Here is a 21575-nt window from a genome sequence, read left to right on the forward strand (position 1 = left end):
TTTTTTTGCTTTACAAAAGGCCCCATTAGCTTGTAATCTTAAACCGCTCCCTTTGTCACTTTCACACTATTAAACATTTTCCATGGCTCTGGTTTAGATCTTGTACCTTTGCAATCGGCAAAGTTTCTCTCAGAAAACCTTTAATTGCTGATAACCTTTTTAATAATTTCTCAAGCTAAAAATTCACTGATTTCAATATTTCACGTGTGAAGATCTGTTGTTTTTGTTTTCATCCTTATTACCTGGATATCTTTGGGCTTTAGCAGGTTGGGTGGGAATTACTGTTGACACCTTTAATCTGAAAGTCAATAGGCATTAATCAGGTGCATGAGAACTGTCATCCTGCAGATAGAGCTCTGCTGAACATACCTTTGTCACTGCTGAACTCCAGCTCGGTGCACTTCATTCTTTATGCCTTCAAATTAGCCTTTTCCTATAAACTAGAACATGTACTAGTGACAACTACAAAATACTTGATTTTGCCAAATTTTATTGTTTTTTTTTAATCTGTTAAATATACAACTTATCCTATATAGTTGCAGAGTTGGAATAAAAACTTCAAGATGCATACATAAGAAAACAGAATGGCATCAAGCAAGTCTCCTCAATTTAGTTTTTCCTCTTCACAGAGTACAATATAAAAAGCAAGGAGAGTTGCGACCCCCCCCCATGCCAGAAGATTCAAGAGAAAGCTGCTTACCAGCAATTAAATACAAGTCAAACAACAAATACATTCATAGTAATGAGAAGTCTATTTCTTACAGAATTCTCTTGTACTGAAATGTTTAGGAGCAAAATTCTGTGTATAAACGGTAAACAGATTACATTCAAGCGAAGTGTTTATTCGCAGTCCTCCACTTCCTACAAATTCAAGTTTCAACAATTTTCTTGTCTTGAAGCTCTTCAATATTCCTTCAACAAAGACTTTGGCAGCACTGAGAACTGAAGACACTGTCTTTGTTTAACACGTGGTTTTAAAGCTGGGTAAAGTGTGTTTTGGCCCAGCTGGGTGGAACTGGTCAAACACTTCCAGCAGTGTAAGTGCACATCTATATTTCACTAAGTAATCCTATAAGGCAAAGCAAATATTTTGGACTTTATCCCAGATGAGGAACAATGTCGACCAAGAGAAACTTCTTTAAGATTCCCAAACACTACCAGGACCACTGTGCTGTTAGCTTGTGGTATTTAGGTGCTTGCTCTTTGGCCATCAACGCACTATATTATCGAGAGACCTTCAGTAGGTAGCTTGGGTGGTTTGAAAAAAAAAGAAAAAAAAAAACAACTTTCAGCTTCCTAACAATAAACAAAGCCCACCTCTGTGAAAAAGCTGATTATCTAATCAAGTTGCCATAGTAACCACAAACAGCCCCAAGGTCTCTCTAGGAGACGGCGGTATGCTAATCTCTCCAGCTCCCACGGTTCCCTGCACTCTCCTCAAATGAGGAATTGGCCTCAAGTCAATTTCCTCACAAAATATTTCTCATCTTATTTTCCATCATCACCGTTTCCTTCTTCACTTCCTTCCTGCCGAGGACGAATATGAACAGTTTCCAGTGTAAGCTTCTCTCTCACTTTCTTTACGTCAGGAGTGATGTGTGGACAAAAAGCAGATGCTTCTCCTCTGCTCCCCTCGTCATCCTTCTCTGACTACCAGGAGGAAAAGAATGGCCGCTTGCAGTGGAAGGTTTGTGTAAACGCATTCCCCAAAGTGACCACACGACCTTGGCCACCTGAGCGGCTGCGCTCCACTACCACCCGAGGCATCTGCACCAGTTGGAGGGGGCTCTTCCCGTCCTTCAACGCCTGAGTCAGGTTCAACACCTGGGAAAAGACGGTGCATTAGTTGTGCAAAAGCAACTCGAAGTTTTTAGAGAATATGCAAACAACTTATTGGAAATATGAAACCGTCTGTGCTTACATATTATGCATGTGACATGGCTTTGATAAAGGACAGTAATACATAAAAACTGCAGTTATTATTAGCTACTTTCTCCACAGCCAGGTCATTTTAATATCTGACAAAAGTTAAATAATTAACTAAAAGTTAAAATAAATAAATAAATTACAAAACAACTGCACTACAGGACAAAGTCTTGAGCCATCCCTCATTTTGTTATATTTTGCTTGGAAAATGGGAAATAAGTGCAGTGATCAGTGAAATGTGCAAACATGTGTGGAAATAGCACATGAAGCAAACACAGAAATGGTGAAATTCTGACAAGCTTGCAAATTTAGTACAAGCACCTTTATTCTTCAAAACAGGCTCTATTTTAGTAGTTTTCAGGAATAATTCTCCAGGCTTCTTAACATTGAAGCTCTAATCTGGACGTTACCTGATTTTGATCCATTTGTTTCCTGCCTCTGTCTCACACTACTTCAATAATATTGAGGTCCAGGCTCTGAGGATACCAATCCATAACTGATAGCAATCTATTATGCGTTTTCTACCCAGGTGTGCTTTCACTGCACTGGCAGTGTGTTTGAGATCAATGTAATGCTGCAAATAAGCTACTGCCAATCAAGGCGCTTTCCAGATGGTACTGCACAGTACTTTTCTGCGTTTATAATTCCATCAATTCTGACAAGATCCCCCACACCACTGACGGAAATTCAGCACCAAACTATGACAGAGCCTCTACCACATTTAACAGATGCTGCACACATTCACTGTTGTACCTCTCTACTGATGTCCTCCATAACACTCCAACGACACTGACTAGAACTTAAAATGTTAAATTTACATTCAAAATTCACAAGACCCGTTGTTCACAACAGGTTGTTGTACAAAAGTCCAGTTCTTGTGTAACTTGGCATAACTCTGCCCTTTCACCCTCTTTCCCTTCTTTAAGAAGGGCATCTTTACAACAGTAGACGGATCAATTGACGGGTCAGATGTTTTTCTCAGGTCCTTGGGTCCTGTGTTATGCCTTTGTTGGATTTATTCCTTTTTCTTAAGGACATGACTTTAAGCACTTTAAACCATATTAAAGAATTCCAATAGGGAAGGAGAACAAAAATACAAATAATTGAGAATGACTCAAATCCTGCACAGTATTGTTCACTAATATAACCTGTTTTTATTATTAAACTGCTTGCTGAGAGAAGAATAGAAAGACTGAAAGGTGAGACAGGACAGTGGCTGCAGATGCAAAATTAGGGTAAAATGTGTGGTGAAGACGTTACAGAGCATACAAAGTGACAGAAAGTAGGCCATGAGAGGAGAAAGGAGAACAAGGTAGGATATAAAAGGAACAGGCAGAAAAAAATAAAATAGAGGACAGAACAGTACAAAGTAAAAAAAAAATGACTACAGGAACATTAAAGTACTCATTAAAAATAAAAAATAAATTACAAAAGCTCACCTGTCCTCTCATGACAGACATCTGTCTCTCAAACATGGTTTTGTCAAAGCCTTTATCTGTCTGAAAACAGAAAACGACTGATATTAGCTGATATCCTGCAATTAAGAATTCAAAAATCTAGAAACAGATTAAAAAGGAAAGCTTATGAGAACATCTCATACCTTGAACATCTCATAGAGGTCCTCACAGAGATCCTGAACAAAGTTCATGTCAGAGAGGCGGGACAGCACAAGGTCTCTGGTCTCCTGGGAGAAGGGTACCTTGGCCTGAGGAAGCCATGCCCAGTGGAATGGATCTGTTAGGAGGACAACACAAATGTTTCCGTCTGTATAGCCTTTCACTGTCACTGAACCTATAACTATCATTGTATTTGATAATAAAGGCCACATGTAGGATTGTTTAGTGGCCTAATTTTTCTTTACAGTTTTTTTTTTTTTTATTGTAAAAAATTCTTTAATTCTTGCCAGAACACAGATGACAAGATTCTACCATAAGAAGAAAAGGACTGAAATCATCCAACAGCAATGAGATTATCAGAAAATTAAAGGAACTGTCTGTGGCAGTGTCCAAAGGTAAAAATCATACCATCACATCTACAACTTAGTAATTGCAACACTTTATCAAGTTCACAGATTAGTACAATTTTACAAGCTCTTACATTAGTTTTACATCTGGAAAAAGCCGAGCTAGTAAATTCCTCCTATTTACAACCTTGGTACTAAGATAAGCTAATTGTATTGTCTAATCTGGACAGCGGGTCTAAAAGTAGTATACATCTCAAAAAGTATGCAAATAAATCCCCTTTCAGACATGCAGTCCCCTCCAGTAATTTCATAGTATCTCAATGTTTTGTCTTCAGGTACGATGAAACTTGTGGTGCAATATAAATGCATTTGTGCATCACTCAGTACACAGCACAAGTCTAAACTGCATACAGTCACAGTGCCTGGTTCTGATTTGTAATGAGAGTAAGACTTTTAGCTGTGACACATTTTGCAAGAGAGATCTCCTAAAGCCCACGTGAACAAAGAGCCGGGTCAACCAACAATCACTGTGGCACAGAAGGAGACTTTAAACACTCAAATAAAAGTGCCTTTTCACTTTGTGTTTTTCAGAAGGTGATGTTGACAATACCCTTTCCTACAAGTGCAATGAGTCTTTTTAATGAGTCTTTACATGAAATCGCACATATAAAGGGGCCCTCTCATTACTGTCACTGACAGAGATGGTGAGCAAAAGTGAAATAAGTGATAAACATACAGGCTCTCCATTCATCCGGGTGTTTAAAGGGGAAGGCCAGGCCGTTGTCAATTGCTGCAATCTTGATGCAGGAGTCCTGAATGTTCTCTGTCCATTCTGCATCCTGCAGCATGAGGGAGAAAAAGATTAAAGACCTCGAATTCATTAAGTGAGTAAATTATTAATGACTGATGACCAAGTTAGTTATTGATTGAGGGGTGATTACTGCCACACATAAATGACAACTTTTGTCATTTATCGGCAAATCGAAAATAATGATTGATGATAGGTAACAAAGACGTACATCAAGTTTGTTCCATGCGTGTGTTTATCTATGCATTTGTGAGTCTAGTTTGCACATACACAGAAGCAAAACCAACATAAGGTGTGTTCTGGTTTAAAAATATATAAGTGTTCATGTCTGTGAAGGTTCTCAGTCATCCAGGTCATCGTAGTCAAAGGAGCTTGCAAAAGAAAAGTGTCTGGACTTCTTTAAGTTGCTTGAAGACGTTTCACCTCTCATCTGAGAAGCTTCTTCAGTTCTAAGGTCAAATGGTGGAGAGTCCCAGATATAAACCTAGTGGGAGTATCCCCCCACAGAGGGGGGATACTCCCCTCTAATCGCCTGAGCCAAGGTGTGAAAATGGGTGTGGGTCCCAATCAGCCAGAGTTTCGGGTCAGTTCATTGTGAAACATGGCCCCACCGTATCATGCGAATTCCTGAGGTCAGATGGCCCAGGATGTGAGTGGGCATTAAGGCGTCTGGGGAGGGAACTCAAAACTGGATTATAGATGGCAGAGAGTTGGTGTCATAAACCCCCGACTCTGTTCAAAGATGGTTGCTCACAGTGGACATAGATGGCTTCTTTCACTCCTCTTTCAAACCATCTGTCCTCTCTGTCCAAAATGTGAACATTGGCATCCTCGAAAGAGTGTCCTTTATCCTTAAGATGCAGATGGACTGCTGAGTCTTGTCCTGTGGAGGTGGCTCTTCTGTGTTGTGATAAGGTGGGGCCAGGTTTCACAATGAACCCACCCGAAACTCTGGCTGATTGGGACCCACACCCATTTTCACACCTTGGCTCAGGCGATTAGAGGATCATCAGGGGGTCCTTTTGTCCCTCTGTGGGGGGACACTCCCACTAGGTTTATATCTGGGACTCTCCACCATTTGACCTTAGAACTGAAGAAGCTTCTCGGATGAGAGGTGAAACGTCTTCAAGCAACTTAAAGAAGTCCAGACGCTTTTCTTTTGCAAGCTCCTTTGACTATAAGTGTTCATGTGTTTCAACAGAGTTAAGCGAGGTGAATGCGTGCTTGGTGAACAGTCTGAACACACCTCTGTCATGTGGTAAATGACCTCACCTTTTGTTCTTCTCCCTCTCCTTCTCCTGGTGTCTCGTACTTGATCAACCAGTTGTCATTCCCTCGATCTAACAAGGAAAACAAACAGAAACAAGTTTTGATACGCAGAAATGAGAGGGAAGACAGAGCGATGTCAAAGATAGCAAACAGCTGTTGTGCGCAAGCATATACTAACTTAAAATAAATATGAAGATCAAAGGAATTTTTATCATAACCAGTGTATAACTAAATCGAAATAAAGCTGCCAACACTGTAATGAGACTACAATGACTGATCACTTCAATTTAAATCATTTATCGAAATGTTAACACGTGCACGCCTACCTGTGTTTCTGATAACATAGTCCAGCACCACCAGCCGCTCAAACTGCGACTGCAGCTGCTTCCTGATATTCTCTGGCAGTGGTTCTGCCTCAAAGCGTCGCAGCCAGTAGTCGGCTTCACGATAACCCTCCACAAACAGCTGAAATGAGCCCACCTGGTAACACACAGAGGCGCATATGGCATGAATGCAACTAACATACCCATTAAAACAAAACACTGTATAGCAATGTTCACTGCTCTGAGAACAGTATGTAGAGAGTTTAAACGGAAATGATGTAGTGTGCAGTGATATTACAAGTGAAGCTGTAATGTCGAAAGGCTGAAATGTCAGCTGTGCCTGACAGTTGAAAATATGCAGTCAGTTTCCTCATATTTACTTCCTCGAAGACACTTCAGCTATGTTTTCACATCATCTTAACATCCACTTATCTTTAGATCACCCACAAGACTGTCTCACGTAATAAACAGCCAGGAATGAAATACCTGTTATACATGTTTTTGATTAAAAGACAAAACTGATATACGATTACAGTTCACGATACAAGAGATAAATATATCCAGTAAGTATTACAGCTCCTGAAAAAGAACATGGCTTAAAGCAGAAACAACATTTATGGTTCTGATGGCCTTTTATCTAAACACATTGTTCTTCTTCAACACAAAAATAGTGTGGCATGATTCCTTTTACCGTTCTCTACCATCAGTGACTATTCTCAGCCCTCCACTCACTGATGCAACAACTCTTGTATGTTATAGAGAAGCAGTCAGTGTACATATGAATAGAACAAATCTGACAAAGAACCTCTTAACAAATATTGAAACAAGAAGATTAGAATTTGTTTTAACCAGTATGAGTATAGGTTTTCCTGCATGTGGCTGTGTTTTTGCACAAATACAAAGAGAAAGCAAGGAAGCAAGAGGAGGAAACGACACAGGAACGAACAAGAGAAAGGTCAAGATTCCAAGCTCCTCATGAATTGCTTATAGTAAACAAATGGTGACGTTAGACTGTGACGGTTTAAAAGTCTTTGGTACCTTGGGTGGGAGGCCCACTCTGTGGAAGCGTCGCCCCACTTTGGGGACTTTCTCTAGGGCGTACTTCTTCCCCCTGGACTTTGCTCTGTCTATGGCGTTGTAGTGGAATGTCTCACTGGCCAAATACACCACCTGATAAAATTTAGATAACACTGGTTTACTGTGAAACTGTGACCACTGCTGAACAGAAAGAAGAGCACAGAGACCCTAATCAAATCCAGATTAATTCAAGTGTTTACTTATACTGGGTTTTGGAGATTACATGTTATTAATTCAAAACTCTACAGAGAAAAAAAAAAAAAGCACACACCTTGGTTTTTGGCACCACACCAAGACAGAGTTTGGTGTCAACCAGTGAAGCAGCAGCCTCTGACAGATAACCCTGGTTAGGTAACAAGCACCCTCGGCCAAAACAACATGGACAGCAAAGCTAACAACAGAGACAGACATGGGGGAAGTTTTACAGATGAGGTGTTAATATTACCCTACTTTTTTTTTTTTTTTTATCTTACTCACTGTGTGCAGCCATTAAAGTAAAATGAATGACAATATATATCTTAATAACTTTTCAGATGTTTAAAAAAGGTGATACATGTGACAGAAAGTACCTTGTGAAAGTATTTGGTCCATTTTGGATTCAGATGACCATAAGGTTCCTCTGACTTTGGTTTAAAAACACCAATGATTTTCTGTAAATAAAAAACAAAACAGAGTGATACATTTGTTTTTTTTCTAAACTTGCAATCTGACATACAGCCCAGGTCAGAAAACAGAAAGAGTGAGAACTAATTTTACCACGCATATTAGTGTTGCTTCAAGTTTTACAAAAACACAATTAAAAAGCCAAAGACTAATAGTGTAACTATAAGCAACAAATGTAAAGCGTGAGGAATGCGTCTGACATCTTGGGCTCACCATCTTCCCAGTAATTACCTGTCGATGCCAGTGATCTGCTGTTATCAGCTGAACCATTGCTTTTTGAATAATTAAACAAGAATCATAATCCTGTGGATTTCCATATTCCTTCTTCCTAATTTACAAACTCTTATGATTAAAGCAATTAATGTTTTGAAAAAAGAAAAGATAAATGTTTGGAAATGTTGCTAAGCTACTGATTTATATTCTTCCTCCAAGTTTAGCCCATGAACCTTCCTTCGCTTGTCATGAATCTGTGTCATTTGTACCAAACGTACCCCTTTTGGGTCTTTGACAAAGTAACTCCCACTTGAGCCCTGGGAAATCCTCTCTGGAAAGACGCCACTCTCAATGGCTTGCTCTGCCCTTTGGATAATATCGGCAAACTCGGGGTCGTCAGGGAAATGGTTGAAATCTCCACTGTTGGTACCTAGAAGGGGAATAACTCAAGATTACTTTGATTTATTTTTACATTGTATACAACCAGAACTTGCTACAATTAAACAAATGTATTTTCTTAAGAACTAGAACAATAAGATTGCATTTACAATTACATGTCCATTGCAAAATATGGCATTAAGTAAACATCAAGAGGTTTCTCTGCATGGGTGTTATGTTTTGGTGTTTAGGACCATCAGATACCTTTGAAATGATCATGAATGAGTTATTTACATTATACATGCTGAAAAATCAGTGGTAAAAAATAATAATTGCAATCTCCCTTACAGAGACTACTGTAAACTGTCCGTTACCTCACCCATCTCACCTCTTGATTATTCTGTTCTAGGCAGTGGGAAACTGGAAGTGTTCCCATTGCACACTGTGCAAAGGGTGGGATAAAACAGGTGGCCAAGTCTATCACAGGAATCACCCACAAAGGAATACACAAACACACATTTAAGAGGAATTCCAAATCGCATGCCCATATTTTGACTGTGTGTACACTATCACAGAGAATTTACCAACTAAACTTAAAAAAAAAAAAATTGGTCTAAACCAGTGATTCCGCCACTTGTTAAAATCTGGCATTTTCTACTGCCTTGCAGATCAAACGTCATTCTCTTGAAATCACTGCTCTCTGGTGAATAGTGCCAATTATTATTTTGATAAAGGTCCAAACACATGACATGGCAGATTATAAGTTCTCCTCCTTGCACAGGGCAGAACGATCAGCTGACAGAGACCCATGCTCTGTATCAGTCGCACTAAAGTCACAGTGGGATGCAAGGAGAGATAAAGTCACAGACATGTGGTAGGTGCTATAAAAACAAGGACAGGACAGTCAACATGCCAAGGGTGACCGATAAGGAGTAACAAAGATAGCTTCAAAGCTAGTTTAACTGTAGGGCCCAAGAGAACCTAATTAACACGAGGAAGAAAAGAAAGAGTGATAAGCAAACATTACATAATTAATCTGGATTGTTTAAAACAGTGAATACTTGTCAAACCTAGTCTGACCTAGTATGGCCCAACTACTCCTGAACAAATACACGAAAAGTACCCAGAATCATATGTTAAGAGTCAAACTCAATTTAACTTAACGGGGAGGTTCAGAAAGTAAAGTGACTAACCAAGACCACCTCATTACAGCACAGTACTCACACCCTGCAGCCAATTATCTGTTAATGTTCCAGTAGCATACTATGCATTATTTTGATGCATCAAAGGTATTTTGGTGATACAGTGGGGAGCTATCCAACATTAAGATGAAGACAATGTTGGATAATTCCTCCCACCCACTCCATGACATGCTGGTCAGTCACAGGAGCACGTTCAGTGAGAGACTGAGATTACCAAAAAGCATTACTAATAAAGTATTCTGATTAGGTAGGTGTTTATTATGTTGTGGCTGTAAGATAACTCAATAATAAGAATTTAGACAGACTGATCTTTTCCTTGTATCTTCTCAATAAATGCTGCAAAGTTTCACTCTGCGTTTATATACCACTCTGCGGGTCATCGGATTCTTGGGGTTTTCTCCGCATTACTGTAGTCTTTACCTTGCAAAATAAAACGACTTGAGACAACTGTTGTTGTGATTTGGTGCTATATAACTAAAACTGAATTATTTGAAACAGAGGTTTAAGCTAGGCTGCACCTGTGTTTCATGCTCCATTTGGTACCTGCAAAGCAAACAAAAGAATTTAAACTGTGCTGCAAATATTAAGCAATTTTATTGGGTAAATACTCCCATAAATTTCTGATCATGCTGTACGTGCACAATCTCTGAAGGCTAAGCTCTGAGTGGTTTTTGTGGATGTGGACCACACTGGGACAAGATGTCTGGCCATAAAGGTAACTCTGATCTCTGGAAAAGCTGTCCAAAAGTAATGACTTAAAAATAGCTCCATTTTGACTTTAGTATGAAAATCTTAACATAGTTTTAGATTGTGCTCTAAAACAGTAAATCTCTGATTTACTGTAAGGAGTTTGTAATCCAGTTCTGTGTGATGCAATATTTTATCTTCATTTAATTCCCAACAACAGGTCAAAGTGTGCTCAATCTATCATCTTGTATGATGACAGATCTACGCTTCCTGTGCGCAACCCTGGTGCTTATAGTCTGTGATAAGATCACTGTGGTGTATTGCTGCAGATGGCAGTAATGGGCCTTGTATGTCTTCCACTTCCCATTAGCTTCAACCTGTAGAAAGCCAAAGTAATAGTATATGCGCATATAGTACTTCCTTTCTCTCAATTTCCGTCTTCATCATCTTCAAACACTGTACTGGACTACAAAGTGTGTCTGCTAGCACAGGGGCATTATGCATATTTAATATCAGCCTCTCAGATGTCCTGGTCAGCTAATGGGGCACACACAGCAGGAGTGTACCTCACTTATAACTTCAGAGACCTCCAATAGACATGCAGAGCACAAAGTGTGTGACATGGCACAACACTGGACTGTGAAAAGTGTTCTATAACTATATATTTAAGTTACAGCAAGCGCATAAAATTGATACAATTTGTCTTAAACGCTAAAACTGTTTCCCTCGAGTTTTGACAGTTACATGATAAAATGCTTCAACTTACTCAAGTTTATCAAAATGAACTTTACATAAAGACTATAACTATAAATAAACCCTGCGTGCTGTTTCTAGGCTCTTTGGACTGGTGACAAAGAAGGCAGCAAAAGATGGCATACGTGATGAAAAATAGAATACATTTATGGACGCATGCAAATTTTTACCAATTACTTTGTTAAAAAAAAAAAAAGCACTATTGCTATTTGGTTAATATTTCCCATGACACGTAAAGCAGAATTTAAGAGCCACAATTCACAATTAATTTACATGATATTTTAAATGGCACAAAGTGCAAGAGAAACGGCTCTTAGTCAGTATTCTAACAATAATCTGTAAAACAGTTTTGTAATTTTAGAGGAGAAGATTATTGTTCTACAAAGGCCACAAGTAATGGGATGCCAACACTTGCCATTTAAGGCTCAGACTCTCTACCTGTGGCCTAGATTTCTGGCCATAATAGGACATGGATCTGAACAATAGATCTCTGTTGGGAGAGGCTGAATAACAGAAATGAATACAAATGCTCAGAATTTGTTTTGCAGAGGGAAAAAAGGAAAAAACAAAAGGTGGGCGGTATGAGGGGGAGTGTTGTTAAATCCAGTGAGCATTTAAGTCAGATTATGCCGCTTCCATAGCGACTAGGTCACCTTTTTCTTGGTCTTTCCCTGCACCCCCACCCCCCTTCTCATCATCCAAAACAAATCTGACAGAAACTTTAGTTGTTCCTGCTGGACAATCTAGTTCACAGCATAGCCTCAAATCATTTTATCACAACAAACATCTTACAACAGACCAGAATGTTCAAAAACCTCCTAGCTTGAGGAACAAAGATAATTTGGATGAAGGAGGCAATGATGTCAACCAGGTGGCAAGAGTTCAATGGATGAGGCAGACTTATTTATTATCCTGGAAGTATTATAAACTGTTTGTTTGTTGTTGTTGTTTTAAAAACTTTTTTGTCATCATATTTGTAGCCTTGATTCTGTCTTGATTGTCAGACTAAAATATGGGTGATGACAAATTGAGCAGAAAATACAGACACGATACAGACTGCACACCAAGCCTTCAGTTCACCAAGTGCTGTGGAGAAACCGGGTACTTTTTTTATGTAATGTGACACCAAGTTTGTGCTTTTTTAAAATTCTAATAATAACCAAAGTGTTGGTTCTCCAACAGCCTCAACAGACCTTAAAAGAGACCCAAACATTAAAAAGCCGCGTGAAATGCTCACTTCAGAGAGCTTACATAACATATCTATTTGACCACGTTGCATTACCTGTTATCACAACCGTAATCAGCCTGAGTAGGCAGAATTTTCCCAGAGCCATATGCATCAAATAACAAAATGCCAGAAAAGACATAACCCCTATGAGTGTCTGAGTGTGGCTGTCTATTTATTAGTTTCATATACAACCATCTCAAAGGCCGTGATTTGAAACACTTACCCGGGGAGGCTAAAGCATCTTTATCCGAAGACGAGCTGTGCCTGTACCGTCTGCTTCGCTTTTCTTTTACACCTCTCGGAGACGACGAGCTTCCTGCTAAGCACGGTAACAGCAGCGCCTCTTCGCCGGAGCCCTCTGTCTCTAGTTCGGTCAACACGCTTTCACAAGAGTCCGAAATACGTATGGCACCACCGGGGTTCGCCCCAGTTGTCAGACCTATCCGGTTCCTGTCAAATAACACCTTTGGAGGGTCTATGGAGTGAAAGTTAGACTCCAGCACTGGCACCGCTGTTTCCCCCGTGTCCAGCACTGGCTCGCCGGTCTCTGTCTCTGTCAGGTCGCATTCTGACATCATTCTGACTCAGGCCCTAATACATACAGTTAAATATATAACGTATTAACTCAACTTCGTTTCGAGCTGTCAGCTTATCATTGTAAGAACACGGCATGTATCCAAATCAAACAGCTACTGCTTTCACTCAACGATATGTCCACATAATCCGTGGAGACAGTCTCCTCTGCTTCCTAGTTAGCTAGATGCGCATGCGCCACACAAAACGACGCTGCTGGCTATGAGTTGCCTTCAAGTACAGCTTGGAAAAGCTGAAGAAATTCAAAGACGTGAGCGAGCCCCCGTGTTTCAAATTCCCGGTTGACAAGTACACTCGAGAGCTTTACATCATTACTTCTGTTATTACCGTGTGACTAACGTAGTTGTCAGTTTGCAAAGTCAGAAACAGAAACAAATAAAAAAAAAATACAAATTAGGCTGTAGAACATGTCGGTCTATAAACACGTACCTTCCTACGCTATTTATTAGAGATTAGCTATGTTAAGTAGACCTGCTATCAAGATATCCGTTTCTGACCTGGCATTTATTTATTTATTTATTTATTTGCAAAACAAATATATTCATAGTTTTGCCCTTTCTGTCTTCTTCTCCGGTGCTTGAAGAATTTCAAATTCATGAACTGAGTTAGAATTATTGGCACATGATAGGGCTACGTTAGTATTTCTTTTGTTTTATTAAAATGCATTTTCTAAGCTATTAATACAAAAATACTCTGGTGGTTACTGTAGTGGTTACTGTACAGGCTTTTCAACTGACTCGACGCAGTCCAGCAGTTTTATTCACGGCCACTAGATGTCAACAATATTACATAAATGAAAATGGTTGCAACGCATCACCTCACAAGCAAAAAATGTCTAGTCTTTATACATTTTTTAAAATTTGCTGTAAAATACTTAAATACTATTTTCAAGTCGTCATCAAGTGTCATTGTTTGAAGTGTGGCAAGCATAGTTACTGGTTTAGAATGCCTCTGAAGTTAATATTGGATCCACACATGGGCCTTTCCCGCTGCCACCTCATGGTAAGATAATGACATTTTTTATTTAGCTCAATTTTCCAGTTTCGACCCAAGGTGAATTAATGCAAATTGAATAACCTCTGCATTAACTTAGCAAGGCTTAATATGGTAATTTTTCATCCCTAGTTTTACTTTCCCCTCTCTCTTCCTGTCTCGCCTATAAATTCAAGCTCCCTCTCTTTTCTTTCAGTTCTGTCAGTGCCCCTCAATCACCCAGTGGTCTGCACAGCACCCACTCATCCCTCTGCCCCCCTTCCACCTATAATTCTGCCCTACCACCACCACCCGTCTCTCTAATAAGGGAGTGTAGCTGAAACACTTGCAAATGAACAGTCAGCCAGCTGGTAACACAGCAGTCATGTGATCTATCAAGGTAGGGGGTTAGAGGGTGAAGGAGACATGGAAGGTGAGAGAGGCTTGGTGTGCTTGGGATAGAATATGGATCTGGAAAAAGGAGAAGGAGATGGACAGTTTTAAAGGCACACTGAAGGCTAGACAGGTATATCTCTGCTTACTCTTTGCTAGATGTCATAATAAACCCTCTCTCCCTTTGTCCATCTCCTCTCTCGATACTATTTCTTTTTCAGCCTCTTCACCCTTTATTTCAATATCCATCTCACCTTCAAGAGCAAACACCTGAAATGTCACTGGAGTGACACATGACACTCAACAGGAAAACGCATCAACCACATCTCTGTTTTTTTTTTTCATATGCGTGCCAGTGTGTGTTTGAAAAAAAGAGAGCGAGAGCGTGTGCATAGAAACTGTGCACTTCACCCACCACTGGGTGACAAGCTCCTGCAGCAGTGAAGGCACACTGCAGACACACTGCTTGCACGTGCACGTGTGTGTGTGTGTGGGTGTGTGTGTGTGTTTGACAGAGAGAGCCCCATGTTTGCCTCACTGTAGCACCCATTCCAGTAGATTCTGCTGGCAGAAGATCTAGTTTACCCTGCCAACAGCAACCACTCTTATCCGTTCCTGCTCCTTTCCCCTGGCGGCTTGATGGGGGAGAGAGGGAGAACCCTCTAGCCCAACTAATTTTTTACATGCATCTGTATTGTTGGTGATTAGAGTTTTTATTAGTTTGTGAGGGAACACAATCATGCCGCATGCCCAGAAATCTAAAAGTGTAAGCCCCTGATTGCAAAGTCTTAAAAATTTAGACATCTACCAGAATTTGATGCTGCAACATTCAAAAATTGTATTTATTTGCACTGACTCACACTTTTCTACATCCAAATTAATTTACATTACAAAAGTGAACAGTCACATATACATAGCATTGCCTAGTTCTACCACATTTATAAATATTTTAATTCGTCAAAAGGGAACAAAGAGAGCTCACTCTGTCCTATAAGGTTTACAGTATATTCCGGTCCTTCGTTATTATTTATTCACTCCTTTATCTTTTGCCTTATATAAACCGGATCTTTTAAATGTCAGCATTTGTTCATTTTTGCCTCATCCTGGCTTTTGTTGAGGGGATATACTGTGCCACACCGACGTCAGTTACCTGTTACCTGTTAAGAAAGATTTACACAGAGAAAAGGCATTCAGAAATAGCGTGTGGTTGGCCAGTTGTGCGTGTTTGTGTTTTCATATTGAGATGGCAGTATACCTCTCGGTCCAAACATCTTCAGATAGCAGTGTGTACAGTATGGCTTCTCATCATACTGAAACACAACGAGTAACACATATTTATAGCATCATCCTACTCATTCAGTAAACTGCATTCATATTACTTTCCTTGAATACTTAATTGACTCAGTTGTTGTCCTTATATACCTCAGCATGTTGTCCAGGGGTGAGCTGTCTGTTACACTTCTGACACTTCAGACACAGAGGATGGTAGTCTCTCCCTAAGGACCTCTTCTTCTCACCTGCACCAAAGGAAGAGATGGACTAGCTTAATGAGAGGCAGGATCGGATATTTTTCTTCATATTTAATTAAAAAGTCAAAAGGATTTTGCATCTCATACAATTTCTGATAACACAATGTCTGGATTTCATGTGTCTGGTTCAGAAGTTACAGACTATTAGCCTCATCAGTGCAAGTAGGCCAGAGACTGTGATGTTGAACTAAAAGTAGGGCAGGTCACATCAGAGAATTTGAACTTAGCCGGTGCATGAACAGGCGAGAAAAACTAACAGCAAAAATAACAACCAAAGAGGAATCTAACTGGTGGTTTGAGTCATTTTGTGGATCTAATGGCTAGGCCTGAATGTGGAAAAGGACTTGTTTAAAAGAGAGAGGAGGTAGGGAGGAAACCCAAAGAGCAGTGCATGCTCGTTTGGCTAGACCCACATCCTGTTGTTATCATGGATACGAGTGTGTGCATTTGTGTGCATGTGTGGTTCAAATAAAGCCAAAAGCCTTAAAAAGAAAGAGTGAAAGGCCTTTTTTTTGTCCTCTAAAAAGAAAATAGATAACAATTTTGCATTTAAGGAACATATTGATATCATTGCACTTTGTCTAATGTAGATAATAAGACTTTGCAGAAAGAAAACAAAACACAAGGTGAACCTCAATCTTATGTTAACTCCAAAAAATGCCCTTTATTAATTTTATTACACCTGGTTTCACCTGTTCATTATTTGTGCTTTATTTCAGATTTCAAGTTTTATGACAATGCCAAACTGATCTGCCACAGAGATGATAGACAGACAGATAAAGAGCGTGTAAAGCAAGTGCCAGACAGAAAGAGGAAGACAATTGCATCGAGTTTAAAAATTAAACAGGTCAGACTTACCAAAGTAGACAGGCTTCCCGCAAATTGGACAGTAGCCTACCATGATAGTATCTAATTATTTATCAGTATATGCGTTTATGTGTGCACCTTTTTAGTCCACAGTGTCCTATGAGCGAAATCGCGTGAATACGGGTGTGAACTGAAAAGTGACAGGAAAACCGTTAAACTGTAGACATCTCAGCATCTTGTGCAGTCAAAACCAGGATGTGGTGAGACGTCACAGGAAGAGAGTAAACTTTGAGATTTGAGCAGTAAATGGTGTCATCAGTGGAAAAACTAGAGACAGGTAGTTTCTCTCTCTGTCTCTTTCATATGTGTGTGTGTGTGTGTGTATAATTTGATCATTTTACATAATTTAAATCACTTTATTTTACAGTGAACTTTTCATATCTTCATATAATGTGTTGTGCACTCATCTATAACACTGTAAAGAGAGAAAGAAAGAAGGAACAAAAAACATCTGTCACCAGCTCAAATTCCCAGCTACCTTCTCCCTTTTCGTGCTCTTTTCACCCTCTTTTCTAGATTAAAAACAAGGATTTGAGCTCCTGAACTGAAAAGGGAAACTTGACACTTGTGCCTTTCTTTTCTTCTTTCTGTCTGTCTTCTTTCTCTCTCTCTCTCTCTCCCTCTGTGTGTGTGTCAAATACTCACACACACCTCCCGCTCACTGACTCACACAGACACCATACACCCATTTACACACACACATGCACTCACCAAAAAGGCCATCCTTCTGCTCAGTGACATCACATAAAGAGGCTGCAGCCAAAGTGCGGAGGGAGAGTCAGGGTGAGGCTGGTCTAGTGGAGGGACAGATGGGGCTGGGCAGCGGAGGCAGTTGTCCCCTAGGGATAGGTGATGGAAGCAGACCTCGGGAGGGACAGGGGTGAGGAGAGATGAGCGAGACAAGGTTGGAGACAGTAGCCAACTACAGCTCAGCGGGGACAAAGACGATGAACTGTGATGAACTTTGTTGAGTGCAGAACAAGGCCACTGAAGTCACTGTGGAAGACAGGCAAATGTCTGTGTGGTTCGATTGCTATCACTGTCTGGGCTTATACATGGCTGAAATAGATGTTTAGCAGCATCAAGGACCAAAGACCAGACTCTGCAAGAGCTTCTTCCCCCAAGCAGTGCACTCACTACCACCAAAGGACTGATATACACATACACCTCTACAAACACCTTACAATACTCACCAAAAGACTCAAAAACAACAAAAACTTCCGCTAATCAACTACAAACTGGACCTGGGAACAATATGCTTATTTTCACACTCAGTCTCATAGTTGCTGAACACATATCTAAATTATATTATATTTGCACATTTTCCATCTTGCACATGTCTTCGCCCTGTCTCGTCTACAATATCATGACAATAACTTGAACCTGGTATTCAATACCTACTGCACAATACACTTTGTGTTGTCTCTGGCCTGTCTGTGTTTATTGTATAGTTATCATTATAGCATTGTATAGTTACTACTATAGTATTGTATAGTATTGTATAGTTAGTAATTAGTACCTTTTTATCCCTTAATTTTACCAAAGTTTAGCATGTTATTTATTTGTAATTCTTAGTTTTATATCTCTTGGAGATATATGTTTTATATACTTATAAATGCACCATGAGGGGCTTGGGGTGAAACAGCATTTCGCTACGCTGTATACTGTAAATGGTAAAATGGTAAATGGCCTGTATTTATATAGCGCCTTACTAGTCCCTAAGGACCCCAAAGCACTTTACATATCCAGTCATCCACACACTGGTGATGGCAAGCTACATTGTAGCCACAGCCACCCTGGGGCGCACTGACAGAGGCGAGGCTGCCAGACACTGGCGCCACCGGGCCCTCTGACCACCACCAGTAGGCAACGGGTGAAGTGTCTTGCCCAAGGACACAACGACCGAGACTGTCCAAGCCGGGGCTCGAACCGGCAACCTTCCGATTACAAGGCGAACTCCCAACTCTTGAGCCACGATCGCCACTGTGTATACTGTGTATACTGTTGTATTGACAATAAAGCTCTTGAATCTTCAATTTTGAACTGAATCAAGGAGTATCCAGGAAACTATGGTGATGGAAGACTTATTCAGATGGTTTAGTTAATTAAGAGTACTTCAGAGCAAAATAACTCCAGCATGTACTTTTTACTTAAGTAAAAGTTAATTAGGAATAATTAAAAGCTAAATGTTTCAGACACGGGGAGCATTATGCCATAAAACTGACTAGTTGTTTCTAATCCTTAAGGGGAATTCCACCAGCATACACATGAAAATCTATTTAAGGTCTTAGGGGGTGCTGCTACATATGAAAAAGTTTAGTGATGCTTTTTGTAGCTCTAGAGTGAGTAACTGAAATGTGACAAATTCTCTCCAGTGATATCTTTAAATTGAAAATTAAAAAGTGCAGGTGCAAAGTCAGAAAAAAGGGTGTTTTGTGCAGCGCACTCCTACTCCCCGTTCAATAATACATACATGTGCAGCTGCTAAAAGGGCCAAATATCACATTCAACTTAACAGTCAACAACTGTTCACTGTTAAGTTGCATTCTAAGATATGTTTGCGGTTGTTCTTCTGTAATAATTTTGACAAAAACACATCTTTTCTACTCTACATTCACAATTTAGATGATAGAAAAATGTTGTGGATTAAAAAAGTCCTATATTTGGAATATAATGCAAGAGTAAATAGTATATAGACACATGCATTCATCATGTATTTTCAATACATAGTCAATGTTTTACAGTAAGTGTTTCTTTTTCAGCCTTTAGACGTGCCGAAAACATCTGCAAATCATTACTGCAGCTGATGAACTTCTGAAAACCATGGAATATATGTATTTCATCATTTGCATATTTACCGGCATCCCTCTCCTGTGTGTCATGCTTTGCAGAGGGATGGAATACCAAGTAGGTATTTCATCTGACCAGCTTTCCCTACAGGATAACCTATCATGTCTCTCCATCAGCATTCATTGTGTGTGGACAGCGCTTGGAGAGCTACATCCTGAATTAGAGGCCTGTATGCATGCAGTGTTTTTTGATGCAAATGATGATGTGCTTTTAATAGAGAGCAGATTTTGAATATGCAGAAAGAAAGAGAGACCGTTGTCATTAAAGCAAGAAGAAGCAAAAGATTTCCACAGGTTGAAATTGCAGAAAATTGAATACTGAAGGAAAGGGGATAGAATTAGGAAGAAAACAGAAGTGGAGCATGGAGAAACAGAAGTAATGTAATTGTGAACTAAGGAAAAGAAAGGAAAGAAGTGGAAAGAAGAGAGGAGGCGTTAAAACCACATTTCCCAGTGGATCTCTTGGTGAGGCTATGCTGAGAAAACTGCCAAAACTCTTAACAGACACATTCCCGTACTGGCAAGCACATATGCATGGTTCACTTCTGCCAAGTCATATGAGATACACCAACACACTGGATGGAGAGATGTGGGAATATGGTGTGTATGAAGTGAAGGATTTACAGTAACATTCAGTGAGTGGTGGAAAGAGACAGAGCTTGGGAAGACACAGAGAGAGAGGTAGAGAAACACTGGCTTCTCTCCTCTGTGTCCTCTGGTGGGTTGGATCTTGTATAGGCCAAACCCTCCGACGCCAGCTTTGAGAATTGTATGCAGAGGGGTGGAGGGGACACAGGAAGAGGCTCAGGAAAGAAAACGGCTGGAAGGATTCCTTCTTCCCACACATAAATGCACTCTTGATCACATGTGCGTACACATGAACGTACAGTCACACATACACACAACCAAAAAGAGCCTTTGGAAGGATTCCTTTTTCCCCACTCACTCTCACACACCCACTAGTCATCACGTTTCAGCTCTTGGCATCCTTCTTTCTCCTCAAAGCCCAGAATATGACATGGCTTTAGGGTTGCATCTCAACTGCATACACATAGTCAGCCTCACAGTACAAGACATATGGCAAAGAAAATCAAGCAGCATTTCAAACATTTGACAAATGAAGATAACCAAAGGACCACATGGTGATTTAGTTGGTGGTAACTCTTTGAGGTGCAGAGAATGCCTTTTTGTTTTTGAACTTGCCTCTTTTCATTGTTGATGTATAAATATCAGTTTTCAAGATGAATTTTCTTTGCCTCTTTGATAATCACTAGATTGTTAAAGAAAGGGAAACAGCTCACGCCTTTGTAACCAAGCCAAAACTAAGTCTCTCACCCTTTGCTGTTACAAGCCTTTCTGGTGTGCATTTGGAACAGTCAGATGGATATTTTGGTTGCTTGCACTGTGGTGTGGTAAGCCATTCCTGGGGTGTGTTTTTCACAAATATCCCCCTCTGTGACAGTCTTCATGGAGTCAAACAATCTAAAGGCTATAATCCTCTACTAAGGGTACCAGTGGATGGAAAAGTCCGAAAAATAAGTCCTTGTTTTTCACTCATAATCTGGCAAAGCCCATAAGTCCCTTCATGCCTCTATGCAGTGATATGATTATGGAATGGCAACTATTACTACATGATTAGTAGATGTGAGTGGCTAGGTCAGTCAGTTTTCATTCTGTTGTTTTTCTTTTTTGTATATGAGTCTTTGTTGTGTGTACATCAGCGACTGACTTATATTATGGTACCATAATGTGTGCACGTTTAAAATCTCCATAATGTAGTTTTAAGGTGAGTATAGTATAAAGTGAGTTGAGGATAGGAAAGTAGTAGTTGTGGTTAAGGTTAAAGAAAGTCATTATAATGTCCTCTGAATTCATGGGTTC

The 21575-nt window shown here is 39.9% G+C and overlaps 2 protein-coding genes across 2 annotated transcripts; both read right to left on the bottom strand.

Moving 5' to 3' along the window:
• Positions 1–487: 487 nt before the first annotated feature.
• On the bottom strand, positions 488–13254 carry pi4k2b (phosphatidylinositol 4-kinase type 2 beta). The gene is made up of 11 exons (XM_005735849.1): positions 12714–13254; positions 8521–8672; positions 7936–8016; positions 7638–7757; positions 7328–7459; positions 6293–6446; positions 5970–6037; positions 4626–4728; positions 3527–3660; positions 3366–3425; positions 488–1824 (listed from the first exon to the last, which is right to left on the bottom strand). Exons 1-11 carry the CDS (start codon positions 13066–13068, stop codon positions 1651–1653), a joined length of 1533 nt encoding a protein of 510 aa, XP_005735906.1. The 5' UTR covers positions 13069–13254; the 3' UTR covers positions 488–1650.
• Positions 13255–15276: 2022 nt separating this feature from the next.
• On the bottom strand, positions 15277–17018 carry LOC106456245 (cysteine-rich protein 1). Its single transcript, XM_013911526.1, has 4 exons — positions 16837–17018; positions 15872–15966; positions 15705–15759; positions 15277–15606 (listed from the first exon to the last, which is right to left on the bottom strand). The coding sequence occupies exons 1-4, from the start codon at positions 16877–16879 to the stop codon at positions 15596–15598; spliced, it is 204 nt and encodes a 67-aa protein (XP_013766980.1). The 5' UTR covers positions 16880–17018; the 3' UTR covers positions 15277–15595.
• Positions 17019–21575: the final 4557 nt, after the last annotated feature.

This window comes from Pundamilia nyererei, unplaced genomic scaffold (assembly GCF_000239375.1).
Source record: "Pundamilia nyererei isolate P.nyererei 1_Seehausen unplaced genomic scaffold, PunNye1.0 scaffold00065, whole genome shotgun sequence".
Taxonomy (NCBI): domain Eukaryota; kingdom Metazoa; phylum Chordata; class Actinopteri; order Cichliformes; family Cichlidae; genus Pundamilia; species Pundamilia nyererei.

Excerpts from the sequence above, each read along its gene's own strand:
- pi4k2b (XM_005735849.1), bottom strand. The coding sequence starts at position 13,068 with ATGATGTCAGAATGCGACCTGACAGAGACAGAGACCGGCGAGCCAGTG. Across the intron at positions 6,038-6,292 it reads CTATGTTATCAGAAACACAG|ATCGAGGGAATGACAACTGG; the intron begins GTAGGCGTGCAC and ends TTTCCTTGTTAG. Across the intron at positions 4,729-5,969 it reads GAGAGGGAGAAGAACAAAAG|GATGCAGAATGGACAGAGAA; the intron begins GTGAGGTCATTT and ends CTCATGCTGCAG.
- LOC106456245 (XM_013911526.1), bottom strand. The coding sequence starts at position 16,879 with ATGGTAGGCTACTGTCCAATTTGCGGGAAGCCTGTCTACTTTG. Across the intron at positions 15,967-16,836 it reads CGGGAAGCCTGTCTACTTTG|GTGAGAAGAAGAGGTCCTTA; the intron begins GTAAGTCTGACC and ends CCTTTGGTGCAG. Across the intron at positions 15,760-15,871 it reads CCCCTGGACAACATGCTGAG|TATGATGAGAAGCCATACTG; the intron begins GTATATAAGGAC and ends GTTGTGTTTCAG.